We start from the raw sequence: 23,326 nt of genomic DNA on the forward strand, positions 1-23,326 counted from the left end.
CAATGTAGCTAGTAGCGCCAGTCCCTTAAAGACCCAAACATTTTTTTTTGGGTTCACGACGGCAAGTTTAGACGGCAAGTTTAGACGGCAAGTTTAGTAAGTTAAGACGGCAAGTGATGCCGATTTAAATCAGACGGCCATAATCGCCAATTCGCCAGAGGCACCAATTGGGAAGAAGACAAAGAACGCATTTTCATGAACGCATGAATCAGTCCTCGGACCTCCTCGCATCCTGGGAAAGCATAAAGGACCACTAATAGTAGATCAAGCTTCTTTGATCCTTAAACACAAGCCGCTTCAGCCCGAGACGAGAGCTCCGGAGTAAGGGTTGACACAGAAAAGGAAAGGTATTGATCGATATATGTTGAATTTAATTCTGTTGTATGCAAGTAGAACTCACCGACAGCCGGTGACATGGAGCGGGATCCGCTGGAGCCGGTGGGGCTGGGCGTCGGCCTCAGGTGCGGCGTCGAAGCGCGCCCCGCGCCTCCGCTGCCGCCCGAGTCATTGCTGTTCTGACCGGTCAGATCCTGGAACAATTAAACGACATGTCACTATAAATTATTTCGATTATGTTGTTTGTTAATTGCTTCTGAGAGAAAAGTACAACAAAAATCCACTTAGAATTACAAAAATAAACTTAATCCGGGGACAAGGAGAGTTAACTAATAGGAACAAATTGACTTTGGTAATTTCTATTACTTCTTGCTATTTCTATTATCTGTTTGTTGAAATTATATTTGGGATTACTGAGCTGATTGTAGAAATAAATATATTTTACAGAAATAGTGAAACGTCCATAATTATTACTAAAACTTCATTTTTTCCCCCAGTACAGAACTGTTTTTTAATTCCTGGTGATGATTTTTCTCTCAATGTAAGCCTAATAATTGGGCTATAATGTCACCGAACAGCAACTATTGCAGCTGCTGGAGGAGCAGCTGTCACCCGTATCCCGTTAAGATCCCGTGTCGCTACTCGAATATGCTTTGACGATGTTCAAAATAAGTGTACAGAATGTCTTTATAAACGTTATATTTTCATAGGAATTTGATATTATAGTAGCCTTTTCTACTGCCAAGTCAGTGTAGAATCAGCTTACACTATTGCTTCGTAGTTATTCATGCAATTTCAACCCATTTTAACCAGCAATATGTTGACTAAGAAAGCCTACAATGGTAATACTTATAATGCAGACATTGCTATTTCCAAATAGCACTGATGTCAAACTGTGAGATGTTTTGGTAGGTATTCATTCATTCGGAATAATCCACCTGGATGCACTCTAAATCCAAATGCATTGTCTGTCTGTACTCATAGTTGTTACATCTGAATTGTTCATAAATCTGTGAATTATTTTACGAGGCTGTTATTTTACAGAATATTTTCCTACATCAAAGTTATTATTTATTATATTTGCATACTTGCCTCGGAGGTCCTAAAATAGCAAGAAATCTAAAATAAATAATTATAATTATTGGTATTTATATATATTTTTTTTACCTTTTACCCTAGAGGTCGCGGGTTCAAACCCCGGCTCGTACCAATGAGTTTTTCGGAACTTATGTACGAAATATCATTTGATATTTACCAGTCTCTTTTCGGTGAAGGAAAACATCGTGAGGAAACCGGACTAATCCCAATAAGGTCTTTACCCTCTGGGTTGGAAGGTCAGATGGCAGTCGCTTTCGTAAAAACTAGCGCCTACGTCAAATCATGGGATTAGTTGTCAAGCGGACCCCAGGCTCTCATGAGCCGTGGCGAAATGCCGGGATAACGCGAGGAAGAAGACTTTTTACCCTAAAGAAGGCTCCGCATTTAGTTCGTGACATTAATTCCACACTTCCCTTCTTCCCAAAAATATGTTGATTACAAAATATTTTTGTCAACGTCACCTTTATGTGTTAGTCTCAATTGTTGAGTAGTCAATGTCACCTTTGTGTTAGTCTGTACTAAGCATATGAAGTTCTTAAACGTGCTAAGCGCTTCCAAAAGGCTTCGCAGTAAAGCTACTTATGTCTGAGTCAACGGACAAACCCAGTATCTACGGCGACACGTACTTGACGCGATAGATCGCGCTATCAAGCGCGATTATTCTGCCGACTCCCCACTTCAAGTCAGCGCGACACCGAGTCCGCTACAGTCAACTCTTGAAGAATTTCGAAGAACTTATTTGTAAATGTGTTCATTTATCAAAAGCTACATCAACTTAAGTCCTCAACCTATACTGTGGCAGGCAGGCGATGCTGATGGCCATAAGATGAGATTATTTAAATTTTAACCGAACCCCACTCTAAGCCACTGCGGGGACTGGACAGGGCTGAGTGAAATACAACTGATATCATCCGCTAGTCATTCCTGATGATTTTCATGCATTGTGGGAAATCTACTATCAAAGTAACTCGATAGTAGATTTCCCTATTAGGACCCCCAGGTCTGTAGTGTTTTTGGTGACAAACAAATCGGTGGAGGATCCACGATGGCAATGTAAACGCGTACAAAATTTATTAGTATAAAATATTCTAGATAAGTATTGATCAAGGCACCAAAGCAAAAATAAATTCACCAAACCTTTATACGTATCAGTTTTATCAAGTTATCACTCTATAAGCATTTTTCTTAAAATGTTTTGGAACTCTTTATAAAATAAAATCTTGTTGCCGGTGACTGTACGCACAAGTTATTCCATCTGCATTAAATATTAATACAACTGAACCATTTAACCTTATTCGGAAAGTTGTTTACGACGGCAACCCGCTCGATTAAGTCAAATTAAACTTCAGAAGGGTAATAATTAGCATACATAAACAGTAAAGGTAGGAAGTTGCCTTGACACTGCAACCTCGGCAGTTAGCCCACAATGGCAGTCCGTGTCAATAGAGCACGGGCACTTGCGGTAATCGCACAATAAAACAACGCGCGGAATCCCGCAAATGCAAACAATGCCTGTGCTGTGCCCACCGGTCCAAATAAAAACAAAACGAGAGGCTGGCTCCACGGAGACGTTGTCTTTGCGGATCATCTTTCGGGCCTGGCTATTAAGGGTTCTGTTCTGAGGTTTTGAAACCCTTATCCTAAATCTTTTCGCATATCCTCCTGAGTCCCACTTGTCATTATTGCAGTTTTGAATTTGGAACCTTCTTGTATTCCATTTTAATTCGATTTGGATTACATCCTTTATAAAGGCTTCAGGGAGGATATTCAGGAGAATATATGCTTTTGAGTTTTGGTACTTTTGATAAGGCTTGTGTTGTGTTGTGTCAATCTTTATTTGGCTTGTTTCATAGATTCAAGTTATAAACCAAACAAACTAAAGGATAAATAGTGATTTTGGTATATCCAGTCCAAGTGGCATGGCAGTAAACTGTCAAGAACGAGCGCAACTGAGCTTAGAACTCTTAGAAGTTATAAAACGAAGTAATATTATTTGTCGGCTCTACTTGTCCGTTGGAAGCGAGCGAGCGAGCGAAGGAGGCGCACGAGTAAGTCGACCCCACGCCGCCTGCGTCGAGTCGAGGTTAGTCCGCCCGCCTGCGAGAGGCTCCGGCCGGTGTCGATCAGAGTCCGGTCCCAGGGGCGCGGGCGGGCGCGGGGCGAGGGAGGGGCCGCGATAACCGCGCCGATGTTTTTGCCGCGCTCCGGCCGGCTCGCTCGCTCGGCGCTCCAGCGCGTTCTTCATTTCGTACAGAGTCCATTATCTCTCTAGGCGTCCCGCTCGCACCCGCGGCGAGTCGTCGCGCTTCGCCGCACCCGGCCGCTGTTTTATTGCCGGCCGACGATTTTAACGTGCGCTCGCAACGTCCGCCGGAGTACAAAAGTTTTTATGGAAATTTCATTCCGAACGCGCCTCGCTCGCTCGGCTGCTCGCTCGGGAACGTCAATATAAAAGCACGATAACGAACGGACGAGTCAATTAATTATTATTGTTGGGAGCTGTCGGGACGTGCTGGGCCGCGTCTAATTCTTTGCTGTATGCTGTATGTATGTATGTATGCAATTTGCTTTCTGATTTACCTTTAGATTTAGGTAAATTGGTATAGAAGCCAGAGGAATGGCTGGACTCAAACATTTCAGGAGATCGGGAGATCAGTTTTGCTACAATTTAAAAGCTGCACAAGATCAAGCAAAATTGAACAACGTTAACCCGACTGCTAAAAAAACATCCTGTTTCAGTAGATTCAGTACAAGGATGGTTAGATCACTAAAGCTCTTTTTGGCTTTAGCCATCGTGAATTTCAAAGAAAAAAGCAGTTCGCATTGTCGATTTTAGTAAAGTAAAAACGATTTAGAACTCTTTTTATCCTTTGGAGACCCGATGTTAGCTCTCTGTATTTGCTCTACAGTTTACAACGAGGAATGTTTTGAAAAACTTCCTCAACTATGTAGTGCCACTCTCACATTCTTTACGTATGTACTACATTATAGGTAGGTACGTGTACGAGTATGCATACTTTGCGTAGAGTTGTAAAAAGCAAGGCATAGCTTAGTCTTATTTATATTATACCAGTCTGTGTAAATTATACCAGGGGTGCTACTGTATAATTTTCAGGTAGCTATAGAATGAACTAGGATCTCAGGTGTTTCTGTTGTGTTATAAAATTTTAAAGGATTATGATATGGATAAGAACCATATTCACATTGGCACAGTAGCGGCGGCGGCAATGTGTTGTACTGAATGGGTTCTTTTCTTTCTAATTTATCTAGTAGAGGTATAATGTTTTTCAAACGGAAAGGGTAGGATGATAGATGTCATCTCCACACAATTTATAACCTAGAAGTAACCAATGTCGCAAAATTGTATTGAATGGACATCTATCATCGTAGCCTTCCAGCTTGAAAAGTATTATACATAGTACGGTAGCACCGTACGAGTGAGCTTCTTGAAAGCTTTATTATGCGCATATTTATTAATTTCGTCTTAGGAGTGTTAGGACTCATTGACTCACGGTTGAATTAATGTCCAATAATATAGATTCATTTCTGGAAGAAGATTAGGCCTGCAACTATCAATAATATTTTTTTTAGATAATATTTGGGTATCCCAAATTAAAGTTATTACTTAATAACAATTTACAAATTGTGGTCGTCTTCTATCTAGACTTCTAGAGCATATCCTTTATATCAAGTGTGAGATATGTAGCAAGTGTAAGAATGATAGTGGCATATTTTATTTGCTTAGATAGCTCTGATCCTGAAAAGCAATCTTACCATTATATCCATGAAAAAACACAGCAATTTATTAAAAAAAAAAAGTTCAGTGTTCCTCTATGCTTGTTTTAAGTATGCTTCGAACTCAGAGGAACTTCACGGTCAAGAAACAATGCACATCATTCAACAAAGCCGGAAATAGCGTCCAAGTCAGTCGTCAACTAATCCAACGGCAATCAGCTGTTCGGCTCGGGCGTGTATGATATATCGGCACGAACGACATCGGCTTAAATTCGTCGACCGAATGCACTTGGCCCAAATCCCGACGCAAATAAACACCGAACGCTCCTGTAGTACGTCTACCGCACAATGTGCCCGCAGTAAATAGAAGCACGCGGAGCTCTACACAGTACATAGATCTAAGGCTATGTGCAGCGGAACCAGGCGACGACAATCACGAATTTCGCCATTGATCTTTGAGGGAAAGTTGGAGCCCGTTGTGCAATATATTTACGTGTTATGTTGTTCTGTGGAATCTGTTTGGACTATTTTATAGTAACTACTCGTTACCAATTCTGCGATTACCAGCCATTGTAGCAATTAATTAATAATTAGGGATGCATACACTGGTGCCAATATTAGCAATTCTTTAATCTTCTGAAACTGTGTAGATAGGTATGTTGTACTATATATAGTGGGTTCTACCTAAGCCTAACCAACTAGACCAGATTAAAAGTATTAAATAAAACCGAAGACTAAAGACTCTTGTCCGGATTGTCGGTAACACTTAGGTGCACTTTAGAGGAAACACATGGCAGGACGAACAAAAGGGACGTTTAAATAACGTTTAGCTAGGTCAGTGGCACGCATCACAGGAAAGTTATAAATAGACATTGATTGTCGCACTCATCGAAATAACCGCACATCCCCTACGTAGAGCCGCGGCTGCAACGGCTGGCGGTTACAAGCTTGCGGCTATTTGTAGTCATTTTTCTGTTGAAATGTTTGGTTACCGTTTTTATGACGCTATTATGGTTTATGGTATTATGTTGAAAGAGAGTACATTTGTGAAACTTTACGTCGCAAGAGTAAGTACTAAGAAACACTTGACTGACCACTGGTAAAGCATTTTCGAATTAAGGTAAGTTCTGCTAACAATGATTATGTGTTGCTGTTGATATTAAGGTACGAGTTGAAACCCGGCGGGGTGTTGTCGCAACACGTCGTCAAAATAAACAGCACCACTTACCAGCCGGTAAGCGATTAGAGCGCTCAGAAGTAGGTGCATCGGCGTCATTCAAGAAATGGCGAGATTAATCAGAGTAAATGCGTTCCAAGATCATTGAAGAGTTCGTCGACCGGCGTGTGAAAATGTTGCCTCGTAAATAAATAATTCACAAGGCTAGTGTTCTCGGGTGGGCACGTGGCGGCAGCACGTGTAGTAGGTTCGTAAACATTTACATTACATAACCGGCCGTCATTGACGACCGCGCTATCGAGAGCGAAATGCCGAGTCTTGCGAACTATCTGCACTGCGTCTGCCGCTGCACCAACTAGCCTATTAGACGAGTGCACTCGAGGTATTGATACAAGTTCGCCCGTGGAAGTCGTTAGTCGTTCATTACACTTCATGTCCTTGTGACAATACTAAATTTCTATAAGTCTTACACAACTCATAAATGCGGGAAGAGAACAAGCGAATGATGAACAGAAGCTGTCCTCAACTAGAACATTATAAGGCCTTTATAACACAACTAAAGAACTAGTAACATGAACATGATGAAAAAATAGTGACGCAATGTAAGCTGCTTTAAAATTCCTAATATCTCCCTGCCATCTAAGCTACAACAATTTCCATGAAATGAAAGATAGTTTACACAGAGTAACCCGATATAAAGATAAAAGCATGAAATTGAAAACAAACTTCAAAATTTCTCGCTTGCATTACAGAGGGAAATACGAGCGTTCAAGAAGATGAGAAGGGCCTTGATTGACTTGGAAATGAAAGCTAAACATTGTGGGCGCTTCAGGCGGCTCGCTCAGACCGGGTTACAGATACAGAACGTCGGTGAACTGACGTGTCTATATGTACCTACCGAATAATAGTGATCATATGGTTCGTGTACTTTGCCACGTGTTTGGGGGGGACAAAAGGTCGCCTCCCCAGTCGAGTCGGTCACCCATTTTCTTTCAGCCTCACCCACCACTCGACTGGCCTATTAAAATTTCAAGCCGCTGCGTTATAAGAAGGTATTCCTTAAAATACTCGCGCAGTCGCACTGAAGCCTGATTAGAAACGAAGCAATGAATATAACGTTTATGTAAAATATTGTTTGAAATAAAATTCAAAGTTATGATACTAACTGGAAAACAGACATCAAAACTTTTTCAGTACATTGAAAAGGAACTAGCTACATATCTAATACGCTATGACTAATTGACTACTTTGATTTTATAAGTATACTAAGCATTTGAATGGAGCTGTTTGTTAATAACGGTTACTAATTATGAAAAACAAACACCTTTGTCACTCGATCGATTTGATTAATTACTTACTCATCTAATCAATTTCAACTTTAATACCAAATCTTTATCGCCGTCAGATTACTACGGCGAGTAATTAACGACAGTAAAGGCAGCTATAAAAAGTCTGACAAGTCCGAGTTTACGGGTGTATGCGTAGGAAGCGGGGGCATTTGTGTAAAATAGAGGTTCCAAGCGAAAGGCAAGTGGTACACTTTATTGAATGTCTTTATAGGCCACCTGTTACTCGGGTCGGTGTCGACTAAACAGCTGATCGGGCCCGAGCGAATTATTATTATTGTTGTCGGATGCCGACTTTGGTTCATTTATTTGTGACGAGCGGGGAGGGGTGGAGGGCGCGCGCTCAACTTTCGCCGGCAATTTATAGGTACTGATGTAGTTAGATTTAGCGATGACGAGAATCGGATTATTTATAAACACTAGCAATTTGTTATTAGATAATGAGTGCGTTGACCTCGTGACTCATTATAATACAATTACGACGTTTATGGAATTTAGAAAATGACGTAATTGTTGACACATTATGCTGAGATCGCGTGTCATTGCGACCGACAGAAACAACAGAAATAATACAGCGGCGAAGAGACGAGCCGAAGCGGGGAAATTATGGTGTACATGTTCCTACGGAGGGTGTAATCAGTGGTAGCAATGTTGCAGTTGCTTTTTTGCCAAATGACATGTTCCTTGCACGGTTGATGCTATACTATAAGCATTTTGTACAATGGCCGTCGAGGCACGTTTGTTTGTAAAAATAATAGAGATCGGGCGATGCGTCTAAGCAGCAACAGATATCATTTGCCGAACTAAATCAACGAACATTGAATAGGCAACTATGAAACCATTGATAAAATAACAGCATGACAGTGCTATTCATGAATGAATTAAGCAACAAATAAATGGCGTCGAGTTATTAATTCATAACGAAATAAGTTTATCAAGCGTATCAATCATTACAACGATAGGTACATAAAAACACGAGGGAACAATGTGAATGTCCAATTAAGCGGAGCTCGCACACGTCATCGAAAGGTGTTTCCCGAAGAACGCACACACACATTGAAGATCAGCTGACTGCTCCGATTTTAACCCACACCACAGCCGACTGTTAGAGAGAACATAAATAATGACGGCCCACCTACCTAGCTATACGTAACACACATCGTATAATTTGTATGAGCGACCGACGGAGGAATGTGCGATACGCCGACGTTTTCTCCGCCATTATCGTTTTTACGACAAGAATAATAAAAGCTGTGAACGATTCGGTTTACAGGCAGTTAGGACGTTACGCGACGGGGCGCGGACGATGTGAGATCGCATTAAATAATCAGAAATACATACAACCAGTACAAACACACGTGCGACGATAACTAAACTCCTCGATATAAACAATACAGATCTACTTTATATATTTATAGTAAAGTTTAGATTCGTGCGGTGTTCTTTACTATTTTCAAAAAGTTCCCGTCATTAAACTGTCCCATAATTTATTATTGTAGTAGAGTCGGACCAAGCTAACTCTGCATGTCATCACTAATGTCAAATTTGTATGAGAATATGACGTTAATAATTTCACCACCTGGCTATTCTGTTCAAGTTTGTGCAAAGATGGCTAAGGCGGACTCTACACACTACAATCGACGACAAAACTGTGACGAGAGCGGATTACACACACATAAACAAAACACCAATTTGCAACCAAAAAATATGTTCCATGGTTCTCACAATTACTTGTAGTGTAGCTTTAGTAAGTATAGGTGAATTTACTGTTAGAATTTTTGAACAAGGATATAAAATATAAACCATTCATATTCAAACGCAGCTAAAATCATAGTTAACACATGACATGAGAGACTTCTCATAATCGTTATTATCGGTATAAGCAGCTAGATTAATTCTAAAAATAGCCTTGCGGAAAAAAAAAAGATAATGGACTGCTAAAAACCTATTAAGTAGAAGACTAACATTAGCAGTTTATTTGCTATCCCGACTTAACTAAGGAAAGAAATGTTATTCTTCAAGAATATGCAAGACGAAAGACAGGTAGAACTAATTATAACATTTTGATGAAAGAATAAAACGCGAAAAATAATAGGTATCGCGGTAACCGAAGACAATATTATGAAAGAATAAAGTTATACCTACTGAGAAAAGAAATAATAATTTGGATGCCGTGATGATAAAGAAAATTCACGAGAATTTATTTACCATTCATTAGTCTGTCATTACGGTATCCAAATTATTGAATTAGTCTAGAAGGATACCTGATGGAAAGATTACATCCGTATGTAGAGACCATGACTAGTCAGTAACCTTTTCATCCAGTTTCTTTCCAAGAATCTTAGGTAGGTATTTCAATAAAAAGAAAATACATAAAACACCCGTTCCACTTGTATAAAGATGATTGGATCCATGAGAAATTCAAACGTTAAGTTGATTTAAAACGCTTGACAGTTAGGTAGATGTGGTAGAGTTTTAATAAAATACTAACTTAACCAATGGCAGTAAAATAAACGCTGAACGAGGCTGAACAGTGCCGACGGCAACGTTCATCCGACCATTTGGAGAGCCTGTTTCATCGGACGTTCCTGGCATATGGATCCTAAACACTATGAAGTAGGGATCGAAGTAAATGTTGGAAAAATAAAAATTAAATTTTGACGTTATTGCATCAATTACTGATACCGATTGAATGTTGGTAGTTGCATATAACGATAGAAGTAGAAATAATATATGTTAAAGCTCTATCACAATTTCATAAAGTTGACAATAGTTCTAAATGAACTTGGAGCAGTCGCCGGTCATATGATAATAAAAACAAACATTTAGCGGCTACAAAATAGAACTGAGTATTGAGCCAACGCACACGAAGGCGGCGGTATGTAACACAAGCGGGCGCATTCGATGTAGCACACTCACGCACACACACATGTACAGCGATATATCGGCAGTAGATAAGAATCGTCCCATTTTACAGTCATGTGGACGTAGAGCGGCAATACTCACTGTGTTTGCAGGCAGCCTTATGATGAGGGCCGTCTCGAAACCTTTAACTGTGCAGCTCCAGATCACCAGGTACTCGACGTGCACATGCACTCACACAAGAACACAGTACACGATTTAAGGGCGCTACAGTGACGGCAAAAACGTTCCCTTAAAGCGTCTCGTTTGTAATCGTGGCGATATCGGCGGGTACAGGGTGCAGGGCAGGGTGGGTGGAGGTGGACGACGAGAGAGCGAGGGTCTGTTGAACGTTCGATTGCGCTAGCGGTGCGCGCGTTTCAGTTGGCGCACGGCGACTGGCGCAGGCGAGGCATGCGGTGCGGCGAAGCGGGCGGGCGAGCGATTTCACCGGGCTGATATTGCGACGGCACGCCGCGCGCCGCCGCCGCGACCCATATGTACGTATGTATAGCTCCGAGCGAGCGAGGGCAAACCGAACCACCAACCTAGAGCGGGGGGTCGCTACAGAACACACAATTGCCTGCACGCACCCGACCAAGTCTCCAACTCGACCAGTTGTTTGTTCGCTCGAACCATATTTCGTATTACGAAGGTAGATCATGACTCAGAAGAAATAGCTGCACAGAAATAATGGCTTCGGGCCGTGCTGTGTTTGTATTCTGAGCTCACATAGACACGAGGTGGTTATTAGAAACGATAAAAGCGATTGTATCGTTAATGGTGAATATAAACAGAATGGTTCAAGCAAAAAGTATGTGAACAAGCGGTCGGAGCTTCATTTTATTATGAAAGGTTACGAACGTGTGCTCAGTCAAGAGCATTATGCATAATAAAAGCCGGCTCTCTGATGCGAATAATGTCGAGGTATACACAATAAACATGAAATCGTTCACATACACGTGTGATAACAGCGTCGTTAATATCAGCAATGACATGGATATGCCAAAACAGATATTACATTCTTACTCTTAAAACAGATATTGTGATTTGAAAATAGAAGCGTAGGACAGGTCCAATTTTGGAGTTTCCTAGTTTACCACCGAACAATAGGGAAACTTGTAATGCATAATAGAAGACCTTAAGAGACTGTCTGAGGTGTGACTGAGGTGTACCTCTTAAAAGGTGAGTAAGGTGGGTTTAAGAGGTGTAAGAATCTTACGGTTGATGTCGCTAGAGCCTTCCTATGGCTCATATATGGGGAAATATTAGCTGTATTGGATTCTTCCTTCCTTGCCGTATCCGGCTCCTCCATCGTAAGTGGGTTTTAAAATGAAATGTGTGACCGAAACTTGTACAATAATCTGTAGAGATTGATCTATCGAATTAAACATAAAGTTTAGCATCGGCCAACAAATCTACAAATGGGTTCACTGATGTTAAATTGAAACACTAATTTAAAAAAGCAATGAGACATAGCTGGATGTGTAAGTGTGTATTGTGTAGAGAGAGCGTAATTAGGCAATATTGATCTGCATGCGACCGACGTGTATCGAACATCAGCGCGCCCGTACTGCAAACAATATTCCTATATTACCTATTAGGGATGCGGGCCAAATGTATGTTGATGTATGTGCATCACATATCTACGATACAGCAAATTGCCACCACCAAATAGAAGTGAAATGGTTTATGAGACATATATGTATATTGATTCTTATTACAATTTTAAATCTCAAATCTTATAGTACATAAGTAAAGAGGTAAACGATGGGATGGGTTTCAGAATTCTTAAAATTTGCCTCTTTTGAGACGCGTGATAGAGGATAAGTCACATTTTATTTTAACACAACGTACGTGAAACAGACCAACAGACACCCTGTCATTGCCCGCTGTCACATATTTCTAGTTATATGTAATAGTAAAGATCATATCCTTATTGGATGGAATATTTTCCTATAAATAGGTATATGTATGTACTTAAATTTATCAGATTTGCCAAAAAGACAAAAAATGTTCAACGAATAAAGATATCCTTGTTGGTTACGTGAAATAATAGAAGATCCCTACCTTAAAAATAAGGTCTGTGATCAATAAAGAAAAGACCGTCTAATAAGTTTAGATGAAGCACGGCGCCATAGCGGCGCCTGCGGCCTACGGACAATAGACGCCCAACGGTCTGCGCAGGGGCATTATTCTTAAATTATTTTTTGGACAACCTAATACTAAATATTGATTTACAATATGTAATACCAACCAACCAACTAGTGTTAGTTTTCAAATCCGTCAAAATGAGCCTGTATGGAAATTTTGTGTAATTATTAATTAATAATTATCTATGGAGGTACCGGAGCCATAAGAAACGTCAATAAGACAAAGGGTTACCGATGGTCAGATAAAAGTATTGCTATTAGAAGTGCGTGAAACTAAAAGAGCTCTGATTTGGAAAAATACTATTATCAAATTTATTTTTAGTAAGGGCTCACATAATAAAGAAAGTTTCCTAGATAATTTTAAAAATGAGATGAAATAACATACACAGTGAAACATTGGATAAACGTTTAAAATTCCCAAAGTGATGGACAATTATCAAACTTGTTATGAAAGCTATAAATATTATTCGGCACGAAGTCATGACGGTATTTTACAAGATAACCCAACACAGTATTTTCGGAGCGTTACATAAATGGCGCGCTCAAATTTAAGACGGAATTAGGAAAATATGCAGAAAGGGTGAGGCTGTGGCGGCAACTCGCAGGCTTTTATCGTAAATTTATATAGAAACCTGTTCGAGGCGGCTGATGCCAGCCCGGGTATTCTCAACGCATCGCCGGACCACTCGTCTCCGGGAAACCAGTATACCATGTGGTGATCCATCTCTGATACATACACGGTTTCATGAAGAAAAACTCTATTTATTTACACAATAAAACTAACTGTTGATGGTTTCGCTCAGATCAATCCACAGTACACGTTTTGTTGAGGCCAAGCTTAATGCGCTTTTTAAGAAATCCATAAATAAATTACACTTGTAACAATACTAATTCAATATTGTAATTTCATGATAATCGGGAAATTAAAAAGGATACTCGTCGTTATTATGCCTTGAAGTAGAATTTAAGTCAGGTAGCCTGAGGGAAAGAGTCGCCAGTTCAGCCAACGTTAGGAATACGGGCCCTGGAGGCCACCGCAAAATAAAAGAAATATGTTTTAGTGGGTTAGCGAGCCTGTTTACGATCGGATTCCTCTGGAGCGATTATGCCGCCATTAGTTACATAAGCGGCCGGCCCTCACCGTAATTAAACCATTTGTCTTATTATCGATATTGCCATAAAATTATTTTCCGAGATAGCAACTTATCCCGTAATAGCCACTCGAGGAGATCTGTGCTGAGCTTTCCGTAAGCAAGATGGTGGGATAAGTTAATTTTATTTGAATTAGAACATCACAACACAATAACAGGATAGATGCATTACATATCATTCATCATTAGATAAAAAGATCATTATATTATATCTATATACAAGAAGATTATTTTTTACTTAATTGAAAATTTCGTTTGCTTTTTCAGTATTAACTATCATTTGGAACTCTGGATCTTTTTGGTGCTATTGTAATCCGGCTGACAGTGAGTACCGCTTTCCAACGGTCCCCTGTATGAAGTACAAGTCCAGCGCATTTGTTAAGTCGGAATTTGTTTACTTACGCGGCATTCACAAGGAACGTTAACCGTATGGGAACGAGGGGCGCCGCGCAAGGCAGCGCCATCTGTCGGGCAGCGGGCGCGGCGCGGCGCGGACCGGATACCCGACCAGTTTGGAGACGCCGAACACCTGCAGCACAACCGCCACCGCACCAGCGCGTTTGTTTTGATGAAACGTATACTGTGCATCTTCTTGGAAATTTTGCACTGCATAAACTACAATTCCTAGTCTGCCTAAATTCTTTTGTAGGTATATAGATTTTCATTTATATTTAATGACTTATTAACGACAAATAGGTACTTGTTGCTTAATTAATTTAACTCCTTTAAGATAACTTGTTTTATCTACATCTCATCTGTAGCATGAGAAACGTCGAGTCCAACCGGCTGTTTCATTAAAAATCTCATTAAATTGGTCGAAGGAAATGGTCTGCGTGTCCGGCCCGGAAGCGTCGGCCACAATGGCAATCTCCACACGTTTCGCGCAGAACACTATGTTAAATTAAACGAGAAATTCCACTTCGTTTAATAACGTGATTAAAACTTTTAACTCTCGGCGCTTGAGTTTACTAAAAGTGTAGGAAATTTATTGCGTCTTGTGAAAAAACCTTTCCCGCAGGCCAGATAAAACTAAACCTTACGTCAAAATCACTGTGTTTGAAAGAATAATCGTAGACATATACATTTCTTTATAGTGATACCCCTCCTAAGATTATAAGGGCGAAAGTAACTTTGTCTCTGTTACCTCTTCATGCTTAAACTGCTGAACCGATTTTGATGAAATTTGGTATGGAAATATGCAGTTTGAAGTGTGAGTAAGGATATAAGATATTTTTATCAATCATAAATATTATCAATATCATCATTCCACGCAGACAAAGTCGCGAGGAGAAGCTACTTAGTATATGTATAATTGTTTAATCAGTACTGTTTACTAGCAACATGTGTAGGGTCAACTTCCGGTACACTACTGCCGCATTACCATTTCCCTTACATGTTACATGACATCACACATTATGCACTTGTAGGGCGGCTCTCATGCAAAACAATGCACGGCCATTACGTAAGTTAAGTAACGATACTGAACGTCACTGTTCAATGTCATCTCGCTCTCGTCACTGACCCACACCACTCGACCATTATGCGATTACAATACGCGGACGTATTAGGCAGTGCAGACTCACTTTAGACGCTTGCTTCTTGAGTGGGTGATCTACATACATGCGCAAGTGAGGCCGCAACCACGGCCGAATTGATATAGCTCAAGCAATCTACTTTTTCCTGCAAATGATTGGCATGATTATATTTGCTGGATAACTAACTTCTTGAAGTAACTCATACCTAACTAAAGTTTAAATTAACATTTTTTTTACACAATATCAAAATAATGTTACTTTATAGGTAAGTAATTAAATTACTCTCTTGTAAGCTGAAGATTTTGAGTAGGTATTGTGTTGTTTTTACTTCCCTTATTGGCTTATTCACTATACACTACAAAACAAGTGTGCGCAATTTACATACTTACATAATTAACTTGTTTTCATTACTCTTTTGTATGTATTACGAGTGGAGTTTAAATTAAAATTGTGTATTAAGTTATTACATATAGTAAGTTGATATCATATCGTTGTAACAATTTGTTAGATAGATAAGGATAAAATAAACACAAATGAGACAGGACAAAAACACCGCTGACATAGACCTTGGCCGGTGTCAACAACTGTAACTTAGATAAGGTATTTAATTCAATGTCGTGCGCTAGTCAGTTCCCTGTTAATGACAGATAATTATTTATAGTATCGAAAAGTTAAATGAGGCATTCGTGACGTTAGAGTGGGAGTGCGTGTCCCAGTGTCGATGTAGGCCACTGCCAAGGTCGAATGTTTAATATAAAGTCTGGCGTCGGAACATTAAAATGGTCGGCCTCCTCCCGGCCCCCCTGTCCCGGCGGCCGCAATCGTTGCACTCTTTATTTATTATCTGGCGGCATCCCCCACTCACGAACGCCTCCGGCCCTCGGTACTTACTTATACAATATAATATAGGTACAAAACAACAAAGTAAGAGCCGCTATCGGGACGACCCGGCCGTAACAACCGTCTGAGCGATCCGATGAACAGCTGACACGACGTCTATTCATAGCTCAACTTTGATGGGATTTGCCCAGTCTTATGCGTTGCGTAGCATTGTTGAAACCCTTATTCCTGCTACAATGTTCGTGAATAATACTGACGCATTCAAACAAATTTATATTTTTATTGGTGATCAGAGCAGACGACTGCGAGACGAATTTGTTGTGACGCTTTAGTAGGGTAATACGTTATGCAAATTACACGGGCTACATAAATCCGCGAGGATCGGTCGATGCGAGACGCAGAGCGCAATCTCGAGAAACTTGGAACTCTCACTTTCGAGCAAGAAACGCTTGGATGCTTGCTAACAGGCACGTGCTTACAACGTCAATATAAATACATTACAACTACACAAAACAAAGATGGATACCGGGTGACGTGACATTGACCCAAACGCGGCTATGCAATCGGAATGTGTTGAATGGAAGAATATCTATCCGTCTAATACATATAAACATCGTACACATTACAACACACCACGCGGTAATTATCAAATCGTCTGGTATACGTAGGGGTTTCCCCGTTGGATCACCGCCAACCGGAAGGGGCCATCTGTAAATATATTCCGAATAATAATGCGTACAAAGCCGAGTGGAAATTAGATAGACCGTTTTTGAGATATTTAATTTTTATCTATTTCTATTTCATACTATAAAATGTTATGTAAACAAAAACATACCTTAGTGTTGTAACTTCTGTAGTCATAAGTTCGAGGTTATCCCGCATCTACAAAACTTAATTCATTCACCTTTTAGTCACCTTGGTGTATACGAAGCCGTATATGGTAGCTATAATATTCAACTCTATTGGCAGGTATTAAGGTGCGTAAACTATAAACATTTTGTTTACAGACACTGTTTCAGAATTAAATCCTCGTCTTTCTGAAAGACAGAAACAGTTGCGGTAAACACTAATTGTTTATCTCCAAGTTCATTGTATCTCAGACCGTCTACGCTAGGTGTTTCAGAAACAGTGTATCCCAAACATAGTGAATACACATTCAAAACAAATGTGACATGCAGTAAAGTGTTAAGCGCAGAAATATGATAAAAAAATAGTACTTTATATCCCCCCATTACTTAAAAGCGTAGTTTGCATTAGATACGTATCAGTACGGCATGGGAAAGCAATTGTTTATGAGTCCGTTTGTGGCGTCGCAGTCACCCGCCTCGGCATAAAAACGGCTCGTTTTGATGCTTCGCAGAACCCAGCGTTCGGCATGGTCTGCCACTAGGTATGCATGAGTCGTTTGCAGTCTTGGTCACGGAGCGGCCGTAAGACCAGGCGACTCCGTGCCGCCCATACATGACATCATTCAACTGGAATATTGCAGTGTTCTTTGAAAGTTATATAAAGTAAATAGAGAGATTTGTGTAAGAAATAGTTTTACTGTTTCGAGGGCAGAAATAACTACGAGCACATAGTACAAAAAGTTCTACATTATACCTAATTACCAATTTACCAAAGCATCGATCAATGGTTGTGTAACAGGATTGACGAGGAACAATTACACTTGACCAAATCGAGCAACAACGTGAAATACCTATGGGGTCATCCATTAATTACGTCACACGAATTTCTAGGTGTTTTGACCCCTCCCCCCCTCCTTGTCACACTTGGTCACATTTGGCAAACCCCTCCCTCCTAGTGTGACGTCACATTTTTTCTACGAAATCGCCAAATTGAATTAAGTAAGTACCTAAGTATTATTAATATTTTATCAAAATATTGTTGACGATATAAATATTAGTAATTGTATAACCCAAAATTGCTTAGGGAAGAAAATTAAACGGATAAAAACGATTATCGTTTTAAAAACTTGTTATTTAAATGTACAGCAAATAAAATAATTTAAATAAATTTTCGGTTACTGATGAAGTTAAAGTGACGTCACAAAGTTTGTGTCTCCCCCCTCCCCCATGTCACCAGATAACTCCAGATAAGGAAAACTTCCAATTAAATGTCAGCTGATAAAATTTACCGCTTTCCATTTGGTTAGTTTACTTAACCCTTTAAATAGTGTAGGGCTATTGGTTTTCGGACTTCCGAAGTGCATTCAGTAAAAATATATCAAATGATATATTTTTAAATTGTGTGTGTTCATGCAATCTAGTTAAATAATAATAAACTGTTATGTAATCTGTTCACTTTGGCACTTTGGTGTACAGTCCAAAGGTTTTGGATTATTGACTCAATAGAGAATATAGCGGAAGCAGTTATAAAGTTGACCCAATTTTTTTTTATTAAGCTATGAGCTTCATCACGTATGTTCCTTGAGTAATTCTAAGCATTTCAAGCCTGGGAGGCAATAAGAAATGTGCGTCTACTCGGATTTGTAATGGATTCAAACTTTCAACCCCTTTTTAACCCTCTTAGGGGATGAATTTTACAAAACGCTGAAATTACTTTTCCTGTCTTTTAATAATATCCCCAAATACATAGATTCAAGTCCCGCGTTCGAAATTTTTTTTGATATCCATACAAACTTTCGACCCCTTTTTCATCACCTTAAGGGATGAATTTTCAAAAACGCTGAAATTAGTTTTCTTGTATTTTAATAATATATCTTTTTACTAAGTTTCAAATTCCTATCTTAAAATAAAACTTGAACCCCATACAAACTTTCATCTCCTTTTTAACCCCCTTAGGGGTTGAGTTTCTCAAAATTGCTTCTTATCTCTTGTACAATTTATAAATGTAATCTAGAGTGCAAATTTCAACTTTCTGTCTTTTGTAGTTTCGGCTCTGCGTTGATTAATCAGTCAGTCAGTCAGGACACTTGCATTGTACCCCACCCGCACCCTCCCCGACTAGACGCACGCTTCTTTTTGCCTCCCAGGCTAGAAATGCTTAGAATTACTCAAATATCAGATGTGATGAAGCTCATAGCTTAATAAAAAATTTTTGGGTCATGTATGGCAGCGATACATAACTGATTCCAGTAATATTGTACCTACTTGAAATATGCTTTACATGGCGGCGCGCCGCTGTGGGACTATCGATTTTAATTTTAATACAGTTCGATAAAAAAAAGTAAACTACCACTTCTACTGTAGTCTTGTTGCAACAAAAAATTGTCTGCCATCCTTTCTAAATTCGTCACTAGGAAGTACCCAAACAAACTTTATTGAGAAAGAGTGGGTCGTTATTATTTCAGTCGAGTACGGATGTCGAGTCGTCGTAAAACGGCCGTGTCGTTTACGGCAGGGCCCTACGGGGTCGCAAGCCCACCGTTCCGGGCGGTCGTAACGTAACCCAGGACCACCCCACCTTGTTTATCAATTTTCATAAACTGTAAACAGTTGTTACCGTACTGACTTACTAAACTTACTAAAGTAACGTACTAAGATACGATACGCATCGTATCGTATCTTTTGTACCTACCAGCAGAGCGGCAGCAGCGGTGAAATTTGGTATTGTTTACAAATGAAACTCCATGCGTCACTTTAATTAAGATTAAGACCGTAGCAAAATAATACCACTATTAAGTACTTAATCTGTATGTAGCATTTTGTTACTCGTGGTAAAATCACCTGAGCTATAGTAGCCTAGTACTGATGTTGAAATCTAGGGAGTTTGTTAACACAGAATCAAAGTAAGCAACGCACATGTGACACCCGTGTAGGCTACAATACCCGATTTCCACGTGCCACGTGGGGGCTCGTCTGGCTGTTGGATACTCGTATAATTCAACCGTCGCCCGCCGAGCTACTCAAATGTATGACGTACGAAGGTCAACATAAAGATCGGCCTAAAGGACTAGTTATAGGTAATCGCTCATGACGGCATTGACCCCGCGACCCCAAGTGGCGTGACGCAACGATGTCGCGACCATCAATCACCGGCTCGTTGGTGACGTTTCGCGACCCGGCGCACCGACTGTTACCTAATCCCATTGTTCCTCTGCTCCCAATACTACGTCCCTGCGACTAAACATACGGCATTAAATTTTGTGGTATGTTTGTTGTGGTGGCATCGTCTCTACTGGAGTCAGTTATGTAACGCTGCCATACATGACCCAAAAATTTTTTATTAAGCTATGAGCTTCATCACATCTGATATTTGAGTAATTCTAAGCATTTCTAGCCTGAAGTGGGGGGGAGGGTGGGATACAAAGACGGCCGCCATCCGTCATCTTTAAAAAAAATCTACTCTGATCCTGGTGGGTACTAGGGCAAGTTTGGTATCATTTTCGTATAAACCAAAGACGTAGAATTCATTGCTGATATTTGTTTTTTCAATTTCATAGTAATTTTACAAGAAAAACGTAAAAAGGTGAAAAATTTGGTTGGAGATTTTTGCTACGCGGAGCCGAAACTACAAAAGATAGAAAGTTGAAATTTGCACACTAGATTACATTTATAAAGTGTACAAGAGATAAGAAGCGATTTTGAGAAATTCAACCCCTAAGGGGGTTAAAAAGGGGATGAAAGTTTGTATGGGGTTCAAGTTTTATTTTAAGCTAGGAATTTGAAACTTCGTAAAACGATATATTATTAAAATACAAGAAAACTAATTTCAGCGTTTTTGAAAATTCATCCCCTAAGGTGGTGAAAAAGGAGTTGTAAGTTTGTATGGATATCAAAAAAATTTTCGAACGCGGGACTTGAATCTTTGTATTTGGGGATATTATTAAAAGACAGGAAAAGTAATTTCAGCGTTTTGTAAAATTCATCCCCTAACAGGGTTAAAAAGGGGTTGAAAGTTTGAATCCATTACAAATCCGAGTAGACACACATTTCTTATTGGCTCCCAGGCTTGAAATGCTTAGAATTACTCAAGGAACATATGTGATGAAGCTCATAGCTTAATAAAAAATTTTTGGGTCAACTTTATAACTGCTTCCGCTACTCGGAAAACTCATTCTTACAAGCTTTTATTTCACTTTCCATCTTACACGTAGGTTGCGGTGTACGAGTCACATCGAGCATTAAATTCAAGGAAAGAAAAATTTATTAGTTCTCTACTAGGGGTCATCCATTAATTACATCACACGTTTAGGGGGAGGGAGGGGGTCAAGAAATTGTGACATATTGTGACCAGATAAGGAACTCGTAACTCTATATCAGACACATCGTGCCCGTGATCGTGAATTTTAAGACTGCCGTGAAGTATTTATAGCACGCCCGGATTTCGCTTAATGTGAAATGAAAATAAAAACCCTAAAAAGAATTAATTAGGGCGGTAGTAAAAGTCACAATTGGGCTTAAATTTATAGTGCTTGCAATGAGAAGTATGTTAATATCGTTGGGTGGAAATTACAGCGATGTCTGATGCAGTTAAAAGTAAATGCGGCGGGCGGCACGCGGCGCGGGGCTCACGTAGGAGAAACAGACTAACTAACTACCCGACTGCGAAACATTTTGCAACCGTCTATTTTGCTTTCTCTCTATTTTTTGCGATTTGGATTTTTAAATAGGCTAGGATTTTATGCAAGATCAGTTGTTATTAATGGATTTGTTATTCTAAATATGATAAAGTTTGTGCTACCTATGCAGCTGTACCTATATCTATTATCTATACAGACAGACAAACACCTGATCAAGCGTTATGATATTCAACGTGTATAAAAAGTAGACAAAATTCTATAAGTGACTACTAGCATTTAAAAGACACTCAGTCCGTAAGGAACAAGGATAGTGTTTAAATTAATCAACCAACTACTTTCTTGCGGGACATACAGAATAAACTGCAAAAAACTTTACTATCCACAGAAAATACCTACTTATTTTTCACAAAAATAGCGCGCACGAATTTTTGCTCTACAGAAGCATTAATTCCAAACTCTGGTCGTAACTTATGACATAGAATCCGAGAAGAAATATAGCCTCGCAGAAGTTGAGAAGGTTCGGTTGCGTATCAGAGCCGTATCGTACGGTCCGGTCCGGTTTACGGCCTCGTTACCGGCTGTATCGTTTTTACGGCGCGATTAAAGTGCCCGGCGCCGGCACAGCTACGGCGCAGTAATTGGGGTAAATCTTTTTATTGTGCACCCTACTGCCTAACGGACCGTTGCCTCTTTGCATAGGAAAGCCGTATGCGCATACCTGAATAGCGTACGTAAAATAGTTATTTACGGTACAAAACTTAGGTGAGAGTTAGAGGCGATCGCTGAGTGCACCGGGATGAAACCATTTCATATATGTAGATATTTGTATTTTTGTTAATGGGTGGATAAACGACAGCATGTAATTTAATCAATACCACGCCGATGTTACATTACAATAAATGAAAAACATGAAAATGCTTTATCTGTTTTGTGAACCGCATAAATTATTAAAACGCAGCACGTTTTCGAGCGCATTTTGTCCGAGCGCCGGCTCGCGGCGCATTATCGAAATCTCACCGCAATAATTACATTCGGCCAAACGCGGCCACTCCGTCCATCTGGACCAACTGCAATATTGCATCAATATAAAAGTGGACATTTTGCCGACCCGACCGATACATAATAATGTGGCTCTGAACATGTTTAATTAATAGTTCATGTTGATCGAGTCAGATAGGTAGGAGTATTGGATTTTTAATGTTATTTACAACGTTCAGTCCCATCTCAATTATGAATAAATAAATATGTATTCGCTGCGTGATCACAAAACACTAATTGAACACCAAACGTTTTGAAAATTGAATAGGAACGAATAATCCGCATGTTTAACAGATAAATGAGGTTTTAAATAAGTTTCATTACCGAAATTAATTTCGGTTGAAATAAGTTATAAATTCGGTTTAAATAAACAAAAGATTAATTTTCCAAACAATATGTCCTTATCCAATTGTACATACATGGACATGAGTGGCCTGGTAAAAAAAAGAACTCAACTTTCAGTTTTTTCCGTTTCATTAAATGGGAAGGGTCAGGGCCCTTTACAAATAAATGAAAAACGTCAAAAGGTAT

The 23,326-nt window shown here is 39.7% G+C and overlaps 1 protein-coding gene across 1 annotated transcript in view; it reads right to left on the bottom strand.

The window, feature by feature from the left end:
* Positions 1-23,326, bottom strand: part of LOC134667178 (trithorax group protein osa) — a 102,950-nt gene that overhangs the window by 32,287 nt on the left and 47,337 nt on the right. Inside the window, exon 5 of the mRNA XM_063524533.1 lies at positions 401-530. Coding sequence (XP_063380603.1) covers positions 401-530 — 130 coding nt within the window. The remainder of the gene's footprint in view (positions 1-400; positions 531-23,326) is intronic.

This window comes from Cydia fagiglandana, chromosome 1 (assembly GCF_963556715.1).
Source record: "Cydia fagiglandana chromosome 1, ilCydFagi1.1, whole genome shotgun sequence".
Taxonomy (NCBI): Eukaryota; Metazoa; Arthropoda; class Insecta; order Lepidoptera; family Tortricidae; genus Cydia; species Cydia fagiglandana.